Raw genomic sequence first — 16,786 nt, forward strand, 5'->3', positions numbered from 1 at the left:
AGTTTCCTTTTCCCCTTCCCTCCCCCCCGCTGGCTGGGAAGGTCTAAGGATGTTTCTAGAGCAGGTGTCCATCAGAGAAGCTTTCTCTGTCTCTCTCTCCACTGATGGGCTATTGCTGGGATATGCGAGGCTGCCTCTCTCCGTGTCTGCCTCCCCCCCCACCACCCACCCAGGGGGAAGGGGGGGGTCTCTGAAGGTTTGCCTCAGTCTGGTAGAACAAGTCTATCTTCCAGCGTCGGGGGGTCATTAATAACCAATTAGGAGGGTCACCGCCGCTCATATATAGCCGGCTGAGAGAGTTTGCCAAGAGGAATCTGTCAAGAGCGAGGAGCCCATCGCCCCGGGCTGAGCAGCGCTCTGCGCCCGACTTCCCCGCCTGCCCTCTGCGCCCAGCTGCCCGGCGATCCCGCCCTGTCCCCCCGCCGCTGGGTTTCTATGATGGGCTCCGTGCTCCCCGCGGAGGCGCTGGTTCTCAAGACGGGGCTGAAGCCGCAGGGGCTGTCCTTGGCGGAGGTGATCACGTCGGACATCCTCCACAGCTTTCTCTACGGCCGGTGGAGGAACGTGCTCGGGGAGCAGCTCTTCGAGGAGAAGAACAGCCACAGTAACCCCAAAACGGCCTTCACGGCGGAGGTGCTGGCCCAGTCCTTCTCGGGGGGTGAGTAGCCTCGTCTCCGCTCCGCTTCGCAAGGGAAGCGGCGGGGGGTGAGGATCGGGCCAGCCCCTAAAAACTGCCCCCGCCAGCCGGCTCTGGAGGGCACGAAGAAGGCGCCGGCGCCGGGACCAGGCTGGGGAGAGCCACCCTCCAGAGCGCACCAAGGTCCGCGGGGCGCTCCGCCCGCTGGCTTCCCACCGGCCCCATTCCCGGCAGCTTTTCGGCCTCTCTCCCTTCGGCTGAAAATCATCCCACCCATGGGGCGCCAGGGAGAATCCAGCGCTCCTGGTTTCCAGAGGAAAAAGCCAGCAGCCATTGCTCTGCGGATCCGGGCGCCCCGGGGGTCCCCACCTCGGAGGGTCTTTGCATGTTCAAGTCTCTTTCCCAAGCTCCCTTTTCCCGCGTTGACTTTCCCACTCCGGCCTCCCATCGTTTCCCCGCTTTGCTCAGCGTTTATCCTCAGCCCATTGAAGCCTTAAGCCCCTGGCATTTAAGGCCTTATTAGGCGTGTAATAGCAGTTGACTGAGAGAGAAGAGGGGTTTAATTCATTTAGTTAACTTGGGCTTGACCTGAGAAAGTTCCCACTTAAACCAAGACCTTAAAAAGGGAGCCGGGGGGGGGACGTTTCTTTTCTTTAAGATGTCTCAAGTTCTTATTCCTCATTCATCAGCTCGGGGACAATCTGTTTTCTCTCGCTTTGGCATCTATGGGGCGCCCCGGCTCCCTTTCCCCCCTCGAGGATTTCTGTTCCTCTCTTAATTTACCATGGAGCCTAATTCCATTTTCATTCACATTATTTCAACCAGCTAATCTCCCCATTTTGTCAGAGGAATTCCTGGGCCCCTTTAAGCAAGTCCCCGCGCCATTCAGGCGCGATGGATCGCTACAGCATTCTTAAAGGGCTAATGAATTTAGAATTAGCAATTGCTTTCTAGTTGAGTTTAATGAATGCGGATCACTTTAGCGGCGTGACAAATTGCTCGATGGGCTGAAATAGACACCATTTAACCCCCTTTCTCCGCCCTGCGCGCTCTCAACGTCGGGTTTTTTTCCCCCCAGGTGCCTTCTCAATGCCTTGGAGGGGAAGCTTGTAAGACCTTGTAGGATGCGAGCGGGGCATTTCTCGGCGCGGGTTTGCTGGGGGGCCCTGGCAAGGCTGCGAAGTTGGGTTAGAATTTGCCAAGCCGTACTTTGTAGGTGCCCAGGGGCAGGAGAGGCTGGGGCGGGGGATTCCTCTGCCCCACAACCCGCCCCCCACCCCCCTCCCAGGGCAGCATGCCTTCCAGTCTCCCAGCGCCGCCCAGAAATTGACCGGGGAGGGAAGACCACCTCGCATCCCAGTTTCGGAGTCCCTCGCTGAAGCCTGGTGCCTTGTCTCCCCGGGAAGGGAACTCCCCTGCCCGCGGAACGCGGCGCTAGGATTCGGTCCCTGGCAGGGAACCCTGGTGTCCGGGCGCCGCTTACCTGGGGTGGGGGGAGGGTTGGGTTAGAGACTGGGGGAGACGGACAAAAGGTAGAATCGGGGTTAGTTAGACGGGGGGTGGGCAAAGGCGAGCCCTGATTCTCCCCCCCCTCCAACCCCGTCTTCTCTCTTCCGTCCCCGCAGAGGTGCAGAAGTTATCCAGCCTGGTCCTGCCCTCAGAAGTGATCATCGCCCAGAGCTCCATCCCCGGGGAAGGGCTGGGCATCTTCTCCAAGACCTGGATCAAAGCTGGCACCGAGATGGGGCCTTTCACCGGCAGAGTCATCTCGCCGGAGCACGTGGATCTGTGCAAGAACAACAATCTCATGTGGGAGGTAAAGAGGGGAGGGGGGCGCAGGAGTTCAGGGATGGGCTGCCTAACTCTTCCTGCGCACTGAGCATAGCCCCTCCACACGCGGGAGAGCCCCTGTTACCCAACCAGCCCCGTCCTGCCCGCGCAACTTGTGCCTATGCGCCCAACTTGCGGGAACACGCAGGCCTCGCTTCACAGAGCAATTAACGACCGGCTTTGCGGTCCAGGACACGGGGCTGGGAATGAGGACTCCTCGGTCCCGTCGCTTGCTCGTTGCAAGTCATTCCCCCCTGTGCCTCAGTTTCCCCACGGTATAATGGGGGACCACGATGATATGGTGGGGGAGGGGCTAATTAAAGGGCTTTGGGATCGTCCCGTTAAAGGAGCTAGACATGCCGGTGAACGTACCTGATTTATCCCAAAGGGGGGTGTGTGTGTTAATTTCGCAGGATTTCCATAGGAGAAAAGAATCTTTTATAGAATAAATAAATTCCGCCCCCCCTGGAGTTAGTCCCCGGCCCAGAGTGGAGAAAGGTTTCCTTTGCCTTATGCAACTTCTCGCTCACAAAGCCAGGTAGAGAGACCAGAACCTGCCTGACACGGTGCCATTAGACCTGGAGTAAAACGCACCGGATTCCCGATTGCGTTTCACCCGCAGCGGAATGATTGCCTCGCCCGGGGAAAGCGGGTTGGTGTGCGTGCTCTGGGCCAGCTGGAGGGAACTGGGGACTGCCCGGAATGGACGCGAGGTTTCCAGCCTTTCGGGGCAGACCTTGCGTGACCCTGGGGTTTAGATCAAGCCTAATTTAACGAAACGCGGGGGCAAAGCGCTACAGAAACAGCTGAACTGACCCCTGTGAGAACAGCAAGGACCTCGGTGCTAAGGCTGGGCTGGCCTGGGCCACATTTCTGTAGGTACAAGTCAGCTGATGGAAAACAGCAGGGGGTTGGGCTGTAGCTAGGAGAATTACGGTAAGGGCAAGGCCTTTTCATTCAATAGCCCCTCATCTGGAAGGGCGGGGGCCTGATCCGACTCAGTGAAGCCGATGGAGTTTTTCCATCCGCTTCCTTGGGAGCTGGGTTAGGCTCCAAAATCTCCTCCTGGCCCAGCACCAAACCTCCTCTGCTGGCCTCTTTTTGTGCCATGCAGAGAAAGGGAAGGCCAAGGCCCCACCAGACAGCAGTACTTGCTGCGGGGGCTGAGGATCTTGTCCCTGTTCCCAGATAACCAGTGTGGCTCACTAGGGAGTTTGCCCATCTCCAGTGTAACCAGGGATGGAGCCCTTTCAATCTGTGTGTTTTAATTGCCAGGAAAGCTGCTGGCTTTCAGGTGCTGCTCATGCAGGTTTGCTGCCTTTGTTGCAGCCTGTACATGCCCAAGGCTTCCCCTTTCTATGGCCCTCCCATGTCATCTCCACTGGGAAAGATGAGCTACACACACCAAACATCCCATCCTATGTGTTGCCCCCACCCTTTAACTGATTAAACCCTTCTGACCCCTACCTCCCATCATGACAAATAACACCCACCCCAGCCGCTACAAACTTGCCACATAGCCCCAGGGATGAGCATCCCTGACCTACTGAGGCTCTGTGTGTGCGTAGGGGGTGTTTAAAGGGCACAGATTTCTCACAGCACCCACAAGACCCTGAGCCATCCCTGGGTGTGTTGGGTGGAAAGGACTTGGGCCGCGCATTCAGCCACGAGGCTACTAATATATCACTCCCCTGCTCCTCACCCTAGGTCTTCAACGAAGATGGCACTGTCCGCTACTTCATCGATGCCAGCCAAGAAGACCACCGTAGCTGGATGACATACATCAAGTGTGCCAGGAACGAGCAGGAGCAGAACTTGGAAGTGATCCAGATAGGAAACAGCATATTCTACAAGGCCATTGAGGTAAGTGAGGCTGGAAAAAAGTGTGTGTGTTTTGGGGGGAAGCGGAGCAGGGAACTGGCATTCCCCGTATCGCGCATCCTCCCTTGTTCGTCAGGACTTTGCCTTCAGGGGCCTAACTCAGGCAGCAGTGAAAAGGCTAGTGGCTTGCGGAGGGAGAAATGTTGGCACCGAGACCCTCTCGAGAGCAGCAGTGGTCGATGGGGCGGTGTTGGAGAACGACACGCGCACACATGAGAACGGAGCTTGGCGGGTGGCTCGGTGCAATCGCCATTGCCTGGATTTGCCGGGGGGGCCTGGAAAAATGGGAGTTTGTCTTTTTCCTCCCATGTCAGTTCAGTCTCGATCCACAGGGTGTGGGTGTGTGTGTGGGCAGGAAACAGGGGAAAGAGAAAAGAAATAAGGCTTGGGCTTTCTTCCTGCTGTGGAACTGTGTGGAGGACTGAGATGTTAACCTTAGGGGTCTGCTCCTTCTCCCACTGAAGTCAGTGTGACTTTTGCCACTGCCTCTAATGGGAGCAGGATTCTGCCATTGCCTCTAATGGACCCCGCTTCGAGGTCTATGCCTGGGACAAATCAGAATCAGGTAGGTTTAACATAAAACATACAGGTTACGTTATTGTTAAAATTAAAGTGTTGGGGATTCAAGTTAACTACACAGATCCCTGATCCTGCAAGTCTTGATTCAGCCAAAAGATTCATTGAATTCCACGGACCGGGCGCTGCTCCTGGTAACGACGACATAAATCAGGAGGGACGCCAGTGGGCTTTGTGTAAAACCAGTGTGAGAGAGAGGAGAATCAGGCCATGGCATGTTGGCTGGATAAAGATCTGCAGGATCAGGCTTCCAGAGCTGCAAATTAGGGAACTGGCCAAGCCCATGTTTCTGGTTAGTGGAGTTCAGTGGCAAGCTCTTTGAGGCAGGGATCATGTTTTCATCAGTGCCAGTACAAGGGGCCCCGATCCGGCTTCTCGGAACCACCACAATATACAGGTTTAATAATAGCACAGCTGCAAGGCTGTGGCTCTGAGACCGCAGATCTCGCCGGCTGGGGTGCTGGCTCCCGGCTGCATGGAAAGGCGAGGGCTATTTGTCTTTCATCACAAAATGGCCCCCCAGGAGAGCTCAGGACCGCAATGGGACCGCTCCTCACAAGCAGCACCCTACCGGACTGCCCAAGCAATAGAGCCAGCGAGTTCTAATGGGAGGTAATCATCTCCAAGAGGCACCCACAGGCCTCTGAGCACCTAACTATATCAGAGCTGAAGGCAACATGTTCCACACACCCGATATTAAAAAAATCCCTGTAAGCCAATGCCGCAAACTCCCTGCAGAGAGAGACAAATAAACAGGGCCCAGGAGGTGCTGAGACTCCCATGGAAAGTCTCTGGAAGCGGGGCATATAGGGAGCATGCCACACAGAGGGGAAGGCTCCACCTCAAACCCTGTTGGGATGATACCTTGGGGCAGCCAGTGGGCCCTGCCTGCTGAGCAGGAAGCAGCTGGAGTTCAAGGTGGCGGCCGCATTTCGGATGAAAGGGATGTTGGATTCAGAGCCCGACGTGGGTCTCAGCAGTATTACTATTCAGCTGCCTGGGTGGGGGCAGGGGTGGGAATGTCCCTCATTGAATCCAACCTCCCATCACGGCGGGATTGGCTCTGGCACGACTCCAGCAGTGAGTCGAGGATAACAAATGCCCCAGGAATAAGATTGGATTCACTTGGCTCTGGAGACTCTCTTAGCCAGGAGAGGAATATGAGCACACGCTCGCCGTGTTGCTCTTTGCCACGTGTGTCCAACAGAGCCAGCACTAGGGATCCAGGATAGAACAATTGTGCCTTGAACACACTAGCAGAAGGGAATGTGCAAGGGGCTGCCTGCGTGGTGCTGAGCAGTTTGGTCCCCAACCAGCAGAGCGCATAAGTGCGTGTGCTTAGCATGTGCATAGTCCCATTGAAGTTTTTAGGGCCCTGCATGGGCTTAAAGGTGAGCCACATGCTTTGTTGGATGGTGACCCAGGTCCGCAGCACCTTGCAGATCACCCCCAAAGTGAGATTTGAAAGAAAAACCATTGGGTCCCAATTCAGTGCCCCGTAGGCAGGTCAAACTCCCACTGACTTCAGATAGGAGTTCTGCCAGCATAGGGACAGATCATTCAGGCCCACAGTTTATCCTGGAGCTAAATGAAACAGTCAAGTCAAATAGGTTGGTGCAGAATGAGCGAAAACTGTTCCTTTTCTGTGGCAGGCAACTTGGGCATTTGTAACCAGCTTTCTGCAGCGTAAGGCACTGCCCGAAGCTAGAAACCATCCCCAGCTCACCTGTGTAAATTCAGGACACAGGAGAGCTAAGTGTTGTTGTTATGTAACGTTCCTCACAGGTGGGGTTTCTTTGCCTAACGGAAAAATAACAGCTCAGATTTTTATCTATAGCTGATCCTAAACTCCTTATTCCTGTGGATGAGCTGCAGGAAAGGTTGCTCCTTGTAAAGGGAGTGTAACGGCTTTTTATCTTTGTTTTTGTACCATATGATGAAATACAATCATAGTATTATACTGACATAATTCTCAAAAATATAGATCGATGACATGTATGTGATGGCTAGCATACGTGTGTGTATGAATGACGATAGATACATATATAGGTGTGTATATAATACCTAATACAGACAGACAGTAATACGCAGTTCACACTGCTCATATGTCTGAATCCATGACTCTACAAACACCAGAACACTATTTTTCAGTTCTTCTAGATCGCAGAAAACCCAAAGTTATAATAACGTAAGAGTTTGTGACTCCAATTGACAAAGGAAATAAATGTCACAGTTAAACACACTGTGGTACATGCTGGTATCCAGACGTCTACTGGTATGCATGGGTCTGCTCCTGCTCCCAGTGAATTAAATAAAGCAGGATCACTCCACAGTGTCAGATGGAGATGGGGTTAATTATGAATTTTGTTCTGAAAGAGAGAGGGAGGGAAATCAAAGTGTCCTGAAAGTGTCTGAGATTAGATTTTAATAGCTCGGTCTAGGTCCCGATTCTGCATTCCTTCCTCGCCCCAGAGTCCCATACCCAGTCACACAATGCGCACGCACAGTGCCACAGGTACTCACGCTCTGAAGTTGGCTCCTATTACTCTGTTTATTCTGTTTGAGGTTGGGCACAAAGAATGCTGGATCAGCCTGCATTGGGGTGAATATTTATTGAGGTGTCTATTTGTGGGAGGGGGGATTAGAAGTGGATTTTCACTCAGTGGACCTCATCCACTCTGATCTGCTTGGGTACATCCTTAGAATCCCTTTGATGAACCCGATAGAGGAGGGTGACTCCACCATATCTTTTACAGCAAGTGTATCCATTCTGCCCTCAGAGCAAAGCTCATTTAAGAAATGTAGGTTATTTATTGCAAACATCTCTGTCCATGCGTAGACGCTGAATGACCCTTGATATCTTGGCTGCTTCCCCACTTTGAAATACCAAATGAAGGGGCCACTCACTCACCAAACGTAATATATGTACCCTTTAAATCAAAGCTACTGTTGAGTTACAGGACCACAAATAAAGTGTCTCAGAACAGTGAGTGATTCCAGCCACTCTTCACCACCTTGAAACTTCACAAAAGCTAAACGTGGGTTTAAAATAAATATGAATCCCAGGACTGAGGCTCTGGGTGGTTAATTTCAGAACAGAGTGACCCTCCGGAGACGGTAGTAAGAGCCCAATCCCGGAGATTTGACTCTCCTGAATAGACCCCAGGGCTAATCTCGTAAAGGCAGCAGGATTGGGCCCTTAATCCCCAAAGACCGAGTTTCTGATCTGTAAATGTGGATCTAATCTTTGCAATAGCGTCATGGAGAGCAATGCTTTCATAGATGATTACATGTCATTAAAAAAGACATCAGTTTCTTGGGAATCCAGCAGAGGTAGGATGCAATGCTAGAAAAAGAACCGATATACTGAAAAATCCAGTTTATTACACACACACACACACCATCTTTCTCATCTGCATTCACACACACACTCTCTCTTCTCTCTCACCTTCCCCCCATCTTGCACTCTCTCCGCAGCTGTACACACACTTTGACACACTTTCTTTTGGTCTCTTTTTCCCAGCACACAGACTTATAAAGCGTCTATGTTTTCTTGCAGTCCGTCTGTTTTCATTGCTTTAGTGTCTGAACACCGCCCACGCAGTTAAACCAACTCCACTAATGACCCAGGCGTCTTAGTCCTTCCTCCTCCCTCCCAGGCAGGTAGATTGGGGACATTTTTGTAATTAATTGCTTTTATTTGCTTGTTGAATTTTTGTTTCCCTCTTTTCTTTCTTCCCACTTTCTCTTCCTTCTTCATCTTCTTCCTCAGCTGTGTCTAGCTGCAGCTGTGGGGGTGCGAAGTTGAGGCAGTGAGTTTCAACCTTCAATAGGAAGGCCGGGAGATTTGTGGGGGTGATTCAGATTGCCTTGGTGCCTGTGTGCACACATCTTTCTGTGCACATGCACACTTCTGCCCTCATCCACACGCACGCACACTGGTGCGTACGTGCAATCCAGCACGTGCACACTGGATGTGCGTTCATCCCTTCTCTTCTATTTATTCTATTCTATTAAAAGGGACTAGTTTTCAATGAGATTGTTAAATGATAGCATGCATGCCAGAAAGTGAGACCTACAATTTATTTCCAAGTTCATACTATTCAACCCTTGGATAGGCCACTATTCATCATTAACCAAGTGCCTAACTTAAGGTCAATTCCCATTGTTTGTAGCGTGATTCCTCATATGTTTAAAGTTAGACACATATTTAAGTGCTTTGCTGAATCCGGCCCCTGTGTATTCGGTGACTCGATGGCTGCAAAGTTGTGCTCCAGAATCTGGGCTTTTATTATTACAATTATTTAAATTAAATCTCTCACACATGACTTGCATAGAAAACCATAAAAACACGAAGTAGGTGTGATCTAGTGTAACAGTGTCTGACAGCCTGAAATTGTAGCTCAGACCAGTGAGAATTGCCTTGTTCTGAAACCTAATGACACCACTCTAAATGCCAGGCCGGTTAACTATTTCTTGATGGGTCATTTCAGCAGAATATGATTTGCTCACCCTACTTTTTCACACTACTTCCCAGATGCCAAAAGCCCCAGCAATCCCCTGATCTCTACAATGTAGATATGCACTGTCCTCCCACAAACCTGAGACACTGAAAAAGTGAAGGGAAAAGGAAAATAAATGGATTTCAACACCACAATAAATAATGCAAGAGAGATGCTTTCAAACCTCGCTTCTTAAATGTCCTTATGGCTGCTGCAGAATACTCGGCCTGCTGCACTGAAATGCGGCGGGAATCAAAGACCTTGCTGTAGGGTTATTTATGATTATTACTGGCGTGGCATGGCCCAGGACCCCACCGTATTAGGTGCTGTACAAACACAGCACAAAAAGCCTATCCCTGCCCCAAAGAACTGAGAATCTAAGTAGAATTTAGACCAGTGATTCTCAACCCATTTACCATTGTGTGCTGCGTCTTTGTTACGTGGGCTGCATCCAATCCTGCCTGTTTGGCCCTGAGGATGTCACAAGGGCCGCAGCTCTGTGCTGATTGGGCCGCAGGTTGAGAACCACTGATTTAGACCCATCTTCCCACCAAACCACTGCCCCTTACCTGGAGGTGTGCAAGCCTTTCCTTTAACTAACTGTCAGGCTCTTCTCTGACTGTACCCTGGGCAACCCGAGCCCTTAGCTATTGTATCTGCACTTCCTGTCTGAGCTTAAAAAGCACCAGCAGGTCCCCCCCCACACACACACCAATTGGCTCCTTTGGTGGTAGTAGGAGGCTTGCTGGGGGCAGAGAAGAGTCGTGCTCTGCCACATCTCAGTTGGGGTAAGATGGAGCAGCCCCTAGGTTCAGCACAGCACATACCTGGCTCCCAGATAGATCTCCCCCTTCCTACCGCACAGGAGCAGATCTCAGCACAGGACAGAATTTGGGCCGAAATGTTTAGGGGCAGTACTGGATTGGATAAACACTGCCTCTCTCTGCCTCAGTTTTCCCTCCCACCCTTTGTCTTTCTTGTCTATTTAGATTGTAAACTGTTTGGGGCAGAGACTGTCTCTTATTCTGTGTAAGTACAGCACCTAGCGCAATGGGACTCTGAGCTCGGTCGAGGCCTCTAAGATAATGCCACCGTTGGCCTGTCGCTGAAGCCAGAGGGAGCTGTCAGGTCTATTTGTCATCAGCAATCTCTGACTATTTTCCAGTCTCGGCAGCACTCTCCCGGACAGTCCAGCCTTTGGGCTGTGTGGCTGCCTTTTCTAGGCCTTTTAGTGTGCTCAGCATGGTTTGGGCTATTGGAACTAGGGAAATGGCAAGTGTCTGGATGCCATGTGCAGTTCTAATCATGTGCCATAATTCCTGTCTTTTACCTCTCAGTTCCAGGGTCCTGCTTGGAATCACTCCAGATTCCAGCTGCCATATTATCTCTGCTGTAACCCCCGAGTTACACCAGAGATGAACTTTGCCTTAGGAGTCTAAGGAAGCCTCTGACTCCAGCTATCATGGAGGCAACAAGCAGAAAAATCTATTCACACCACCACCCTGTTTGTTTTTTCTTTCCCTGTAGATGATTCCACCAGACCAAGAGCTGCTGGTCTGGTACGGGAACTCCCACAACACCTTCCTGGGGATCCCGGGCGTGCCGGGCTTGGAGGAGGAGCAGAAGAAAAACAAGCACGGTACGTAGCGCTAGATAGGACAGTAACTGTTGCAAATGCACATCAGCTTTCATCCCCGTGCCCGCATTCTGCGCACACAAGCCCTGCTGGCTGTGCCCTGACTATCCCTAGACAATGAAGGGTGGGAGGGGTCTCACTAGCACCTGGATCCTCTCAGGCAAACAGGCTCTTTCAGGGCTCATCCAGCAGGGACTGATGGTGGACCGTGACCCAGTGCTGACAGACCTTGATGAAGAGGGGCGCAGAGTGGGGTGGAATAAAGCCTTGAGGGTCTTCTCTACCAGGTGTGCTTCTGGAGGGAGCCCAGCACTCGGCTCTGAACTGTTCCAACCACTGCTCCCTTGCAGCTCGAGATACCTGCCACAGGGCCTGACCTGTCTGGCCTTGTAAAATCCTGGGCCCCGTTTCTCCAGAGCTGTTTGCACAGCCTGGACCAGCTCCTCAGCTGGCGTGAATTGGCTTCGCTCCACTGGGAGACTTGCACTGATTTACTCCAGCGCCCAACAGATAACGACCAGTAATAACTTGATGTTGCCTGAGCCCTTTGTAATACCAGTAAGGGGGAGGGTCTGAGCGCATTGGGTCTCCCTTACGCTGCTGTTCTCTCCAGGCTTTCCTTTTAGCTGCCCCAATAGAAAACTGCCTGGGGCTTTGGTGGAACCAACACCACTGGGATCTCAAAAGCTGTCCCAGTGAAGAGGGTAGGCTCTGTACTTTTCCTCTTGGGATCCCTCTGAGCCCCACTATGGAACGAAGGCTGCTTAGCTCATAAGGATTAAGGCCAAGGGGCTCCCCTGAAATTCTGCTGGAGACATCAGTGAGTCTTAGCATTGCCTCCCCATGCTGACTTGTCCAGGGCTATCACAGCTTTGTCTGCAGGATCCCTAAGGCCAATCAGCTTGAATAGCCTGTGGCCCAAATCCAGCAGTGAGAGAGCCCTTCATTCATCACTCCCACTTGGAGGAGACTTCCTGGATGGTGAGTGGGGCAGAAAAAGTGCTGACTCAGTGATCTGCACTAGCAGAGGCTAAGTGCCGAGTCACTGATTTCCCTGAGCTGTATGGTGGCCCCTTCCTTAACCCCATACAACCCCCTCTTCTCCCAAGATCCCAAACAGGGGACTCTTAACTCCTCTGGGATTCCTTCTCTGCTTGTTCTGCCATTTCCCACTGGGACAGACGGAGAAGGGGACCGGAGCGAATGAGCCAGAAACAGGGCATTTTAGATCTCCAGGTCCAATAGGCTGCAGAATGCAAAGGGGGACCAGTTTGTAGAACATAATACTGTAGTAAGGAAAGGAGAGATAGTGAGCCCCATGCAGCCTGCTCTGTGCGGCTGCCTCAGTGTGACCTTAAAAAGGGCGCTCCTGCCTGCACTGCATTATAGATCCCAGGGCCTGAGCAGATGTGGGGTTTGCCCCACTGTCCTTGACTCACTCACACTCACCCGCCCTGCCTCTTTGCCTCTGCCGAGGTGACTGCTTCTCTGTATGTGCCTGGGCTCAGGGCTGCAGAAGAGCTCAGGGCCTGATCACCAAGTGCTCGGCCCCCACAACCGGGGCCCGATTGCCAGTAGCGCTCAGCCCCCTTCGTGACTCAGCCAGATTTTCGAAAGAGCTCGGTGCCCAGCATGCACCCAGCACGAGCGCTTCTGGAAATCTGGCCCCGGCTGTGGGTGCAGGGCTCTTTAGACAGCCCTGTCCATAGTTTCTGAGGTCCCGTGGAGATCCTTTAGGAAGAGACGGAGGTGACTGATCCTGCCCCCCCACCCCGAATCCTTGGGAGGAGGAGTGGGTCATGCGCAGCCATGGACCCACTGTGAGTGAGAGCACAACTCGCATGGGCAGGGGAGGCTTCCTCCCCCAGCACAGAAAAGCAAGAGCAAGGATTCGTCGTGTCTCCGGAGCTGCTGTGCTGTGAATTCCATGGCCAGCTGCTCATCGTTTCAAAGCCCTGCACGCCCCCGACAAGGTGGTAGCATCGCTCTTTGTTGCTGTGGTGCTGAGGTCTGTGCAGGTTTGAAAGCGCTGGCTAGCGCCAGGCATGATGCAGACAGAGGCTGTGCAGACTTGTCCCCTGCCGCCGAGCCTGGCCTGCAGCACCCTTGCTCTGCTAGCACCAAGTCCCTGCCCAGCTCTGCCAACGCTGATCCAGACCCCGGCTGTTCTAGCCTCAGGCTCCTCCAGAGCCCAATCGTGAAGTGGGCAGTGGTTTTGTGACGTGGACAAACATCCCCATAAGGGCTAGATGCAACCCACCCATCTTATTTTCTTTTGACTCCCAGCCAGGATTTAAACCTGAGTCTCTAGGGGGGAGCTATTGCCTTCAAATATTGACTAACCCAGTCCTTGAGAGACATCTTAGCAGCGCACAGGCCCAGGTCTCAAGGACAGAAAACAGCAACCCCCCACCCCCCCCATGAAGAAAGGCTACTGATTAAGGCATAGGGCACCTGGCTCTTATCTCCAACTCACTCTCGCCTTGAGTGAGTCACTGGGAAGCTCTGTGTCCAGTCTCCTGGTCTATAAAACTGAAATAGAGAGACCTACCTCCCAGGGGGCTGGGAGGGTTAATTGGTCAATGCCTGCAAAGTGCTTGGAGATCCTTTGAGGGCAGATGCAGCTGAGTTTTGCGCAGTGCTTATAGAAATGATGGTTATTTATTATCGATTCATTATGTGCTGCAGGGGCATTGCTACTGTGCTTGGCCCGACCGGTCACCACGCACCAATGTGCCTCTGTCTTTATTGAAGGTGCCGTAACCTTGAGAATCCCTCGTGCCATGAAGTCACCTTACAGGCACAAGGAAGGGCATGAATTGCTCAGGCCCTGAGATCCTGTTTTGGCTGCAGAGCAGAGGGCAGCGGCTGACCCCTTGTGTTGTTCTTTATTACACAGAGGACTTCCACACGGTGGAGACCGGCGCGAGCACGGCCGGCCGCATGCGGTGCGTGATCTGCCACCGCGGCTTCAACTCCCGCAGCAACCTGCGCTCCCACATGCGCATCCACACCCTGGACAAGCCCTTCGTCTGCCGCTTCTGCAACCGCCGCTTCAGCCAGTCCTCCACGCTCCGCAACCACGTGCGCCTGCACACCGGGGAGCGCCCCTACAAGTGCCAGGTCTGCCAAAGTGCCTACTCCCAGCTCGCTGGACTCCGGGCCCACCAGAAGAGTGCAAGGCACCGACCTCCCAACGCCTCCCTGCAGTCTCACTCCCCAGCCTTGCCCGGGCCCCACCCTGCCTCCCTGGCGCATCACATACCTACAATGGTGCTGTGAGCCACTGTCGGGCTCCGGGGAGCCATTTCCAGCTGTCGGAGACTGGCATTGATAATGCGGATGAATTTGTTGGCATCAACCCTTCAGGGAGGGGTGGGGGGCAGAGAGGATGGGGCAGGGCCGATTTCTTAATTAAACAGTTTGCTGATGAAGAGGTGTTTGGCATCAGGCAGCGAGTGGCATAAAGACATTTGGGAGGGTAAAAAACATTGAGAATGAAAAATAACATGAACCCTAATGTGAAGACACCAGTATATGTGGGGGGAGGGGAGAGCCAAAATGCTGATTTCTGAAACATTTTCCAAGGGTTTTTGTGTTTAATCCAGTTGGAGGAAGAGAAGAAAAATTGCTTTCCCTTCTATTGAAGTTAGTGCAGCTGGAAGGCCAGATTCACCACTGGTGGGAGCGGGCACCATTCTGTTGAAGTCAATGCAGCTGTGCCTGTTTACACCAGTGGCAATTTTGGCCCCAAAGCTGTTTGCACTGGGGATATTTACAAAACCCTATTCTGATGTTAGTGCTGGTAGGAGCAAAGTACAGACAAAAATCATGGGGCCAGGCCCCATTTTTGCCACCATGTTCTTTAGGCTTGGAGTCCATGCTAGACCCCCAGCTGGTCCCCATGCCAGTTCAGCTGGTCCACCACGTACCACGTCCGGCTGGTCTGCCATGCCAGAGCTAGCACCAGTGGGAAGGATCTTTTGTAAGTTTCCACGGACTCAAGTGTATTAGTTCAAAAACCACACCCCTACTTTCTCATGTCTAAGCTGTATACCTGTTAAGACCTCTGAAACTGCACACAGATCTGAGCTTCTGCCCATGCAGACGGGACGTGCAAAGTGGCAATTGAGCAACAGGACGTTGATAAAAATTTGCCCCATCGTGTGCTCAAGAAATGGAGAGTCAAGCAAGTCGTCTGGTGTCACCAAAAGCATTTTTCCAGGAAGTGTGTGAGCTGGAGTGGTTAGAAGTGCCCCCCACACTCTCAGCTCACCTTGCCAAGGCCACCTCCCACACTGCATGGGTGTTCCTCCTCCAGCTCTAAACTAGGGCTGCTTGTCCTTCAGCAGATCCATATCTCTAGGGCCTATTTAAACTCTTACCTCTACTGCCCTCTGGAGACCAAAGAGAAATAATTCCTTTGGCCAAACCACACCCAGAATGCAGTCCGGAGCGCCCCCTTGAGTCCTGCCACAGTTATGAACCCAATAAGAAGGGTTTTGTGAAATAAAATATAAAAAACCTATTATAATATTATTAATTATAAGTATAAGATGTATAGAGTTTTTGCAAACTGTGTTTTACTTCCAGAAAACAATTGTCACTTTACCTTTGTAAATATTTATGTAAAACATTATTTACAAAACTTTGATATTATATATTATTTGATGGTATATGTACACAGCTGTAAATACATTTGTACCTCTCTCTCTTGTATTCTAAATAAAAATTACTTGGAACATTTATCATTTAGAAGGTGAGTTGTCTGGGAGTTTTCTTTCTCTTTGTGTTCTAGGAAAGCATAATGTTGGTCTTGGAAAGGGGGATAGTGGAGCTTCTCCTAGAGGGTATCATTGAAATTTGGTTCTTTTCACTTCCTTAGTGTCTTCAGGATCCTAGCTTGTGTTTGAATGAAATGAACAAAAGATCCCACCACTGTATTATCAAGCATTGGAACAGTTTCCCATGGGAAGTGGTACATTGTCCATCACTTGGAGTCTTTAAATCAAGATTAGATGCCTTTCTATGCTCCAGTTCAACCAAAGTTATGGGCTTGAAGCAGGAATCACCAGGTGAAATTCTGAGGCCTGGCTCCTGTTATGCAGGAGGTCAGACTAGATTATCATAATGGTCCCTCCTGGCCTTAACATCTAGAATCTATTTCACACATTTTGGACAGAGCATAATTTACTGCTCAATCCTCATGGATTATTTTCAAGAACCATCCTTGCATCTTGAAAGATGATGGTTTTAAAATGTGGAGAAAAGCAATTTACGCACAGGCCACATACAGAGCCAGAGACACATGGTGTTCATATGTATGTAAGCACAGGGTGTTGAACCCCAATTTTCATTCATTACAAATAACTCCTGCAGTACTTAACAAAGAGGTACAGAGGACTATCCCCACCTCCTTCTGGAATCACCTGGCCTTTAAAGACAAACACGCATCCATATATCATAGATCAAGATTTGTTAGTGCTCTGCAATCCTAAATAGGGCCTGTTTGTACCATACCATGTTCTGGGCAGTACCAATGTTCTGGGGCAGACCTGCTTTTGATACTACAGCAGCCACTATCCTAATCAATTCCTGTCCACCATGGTCACGTCACTAGCAAGAAGATTGCTTAGGATACATGGGGATATCACTGGTGGATCTCATTGCAGGATCAGGTCTAATACAAGACAGCACTACAGCTCTCTTCAGCTTCACTTTGGA

General features: G+C 51.5%; 1 protein-coding gene across 2 annotated transcripts; it reads left to right on the top strand.

The window, feature by feature from the left end:
* Positions 1-313: 313 nt before the first annotated feature.
* Positions 314-15,818, top strand: PRDM12 (PR/SET domain 12). Of its 2 annotated transcripts, XR_006286162.1 has the most exons (6): positions 314-658; positions 2,263-2,453; positions 4,175-4,330; positions 10,954-11,065; positions 13,962-14,972; positions 15,021-15,758. XR_006286162.1 is itself a non-coding variant. In XM_037879878.2 (5 exons), exons 1-5 carry the CDS (start codon positions 436-438, stop codon positions 14,342-14,344), a joined length of 1,065 nt encoding a protein of 354 aa, XP_037735806.1. In that variant the 5' UTR covers positions 314-435; the 3' UTR covers positions 14,345-15,818. The 2 variants fall into 2 exon arrangements, 1 of the variants encoding a protein (XP_037735806.1); XM_037879878.2 differs by having other exon boundaries at positions 13,962-15,818.
* Positions 15,819-16,786: the final 968 nt, after the last annotated feature.

Source organism: Chelonia mydas, chromosome 16 (assembly GCF_015237465.2).
Source record: "Chelonia mydas isolate rCheMyd1 chromosome 16, rCheMyd1.pri.v2, whole genome shotgun sequence".
NCBI lineage: Eukaryota > Metazoa > Chordata > Testudines > Cheloniidae > Chelonia > Chelonia mydas.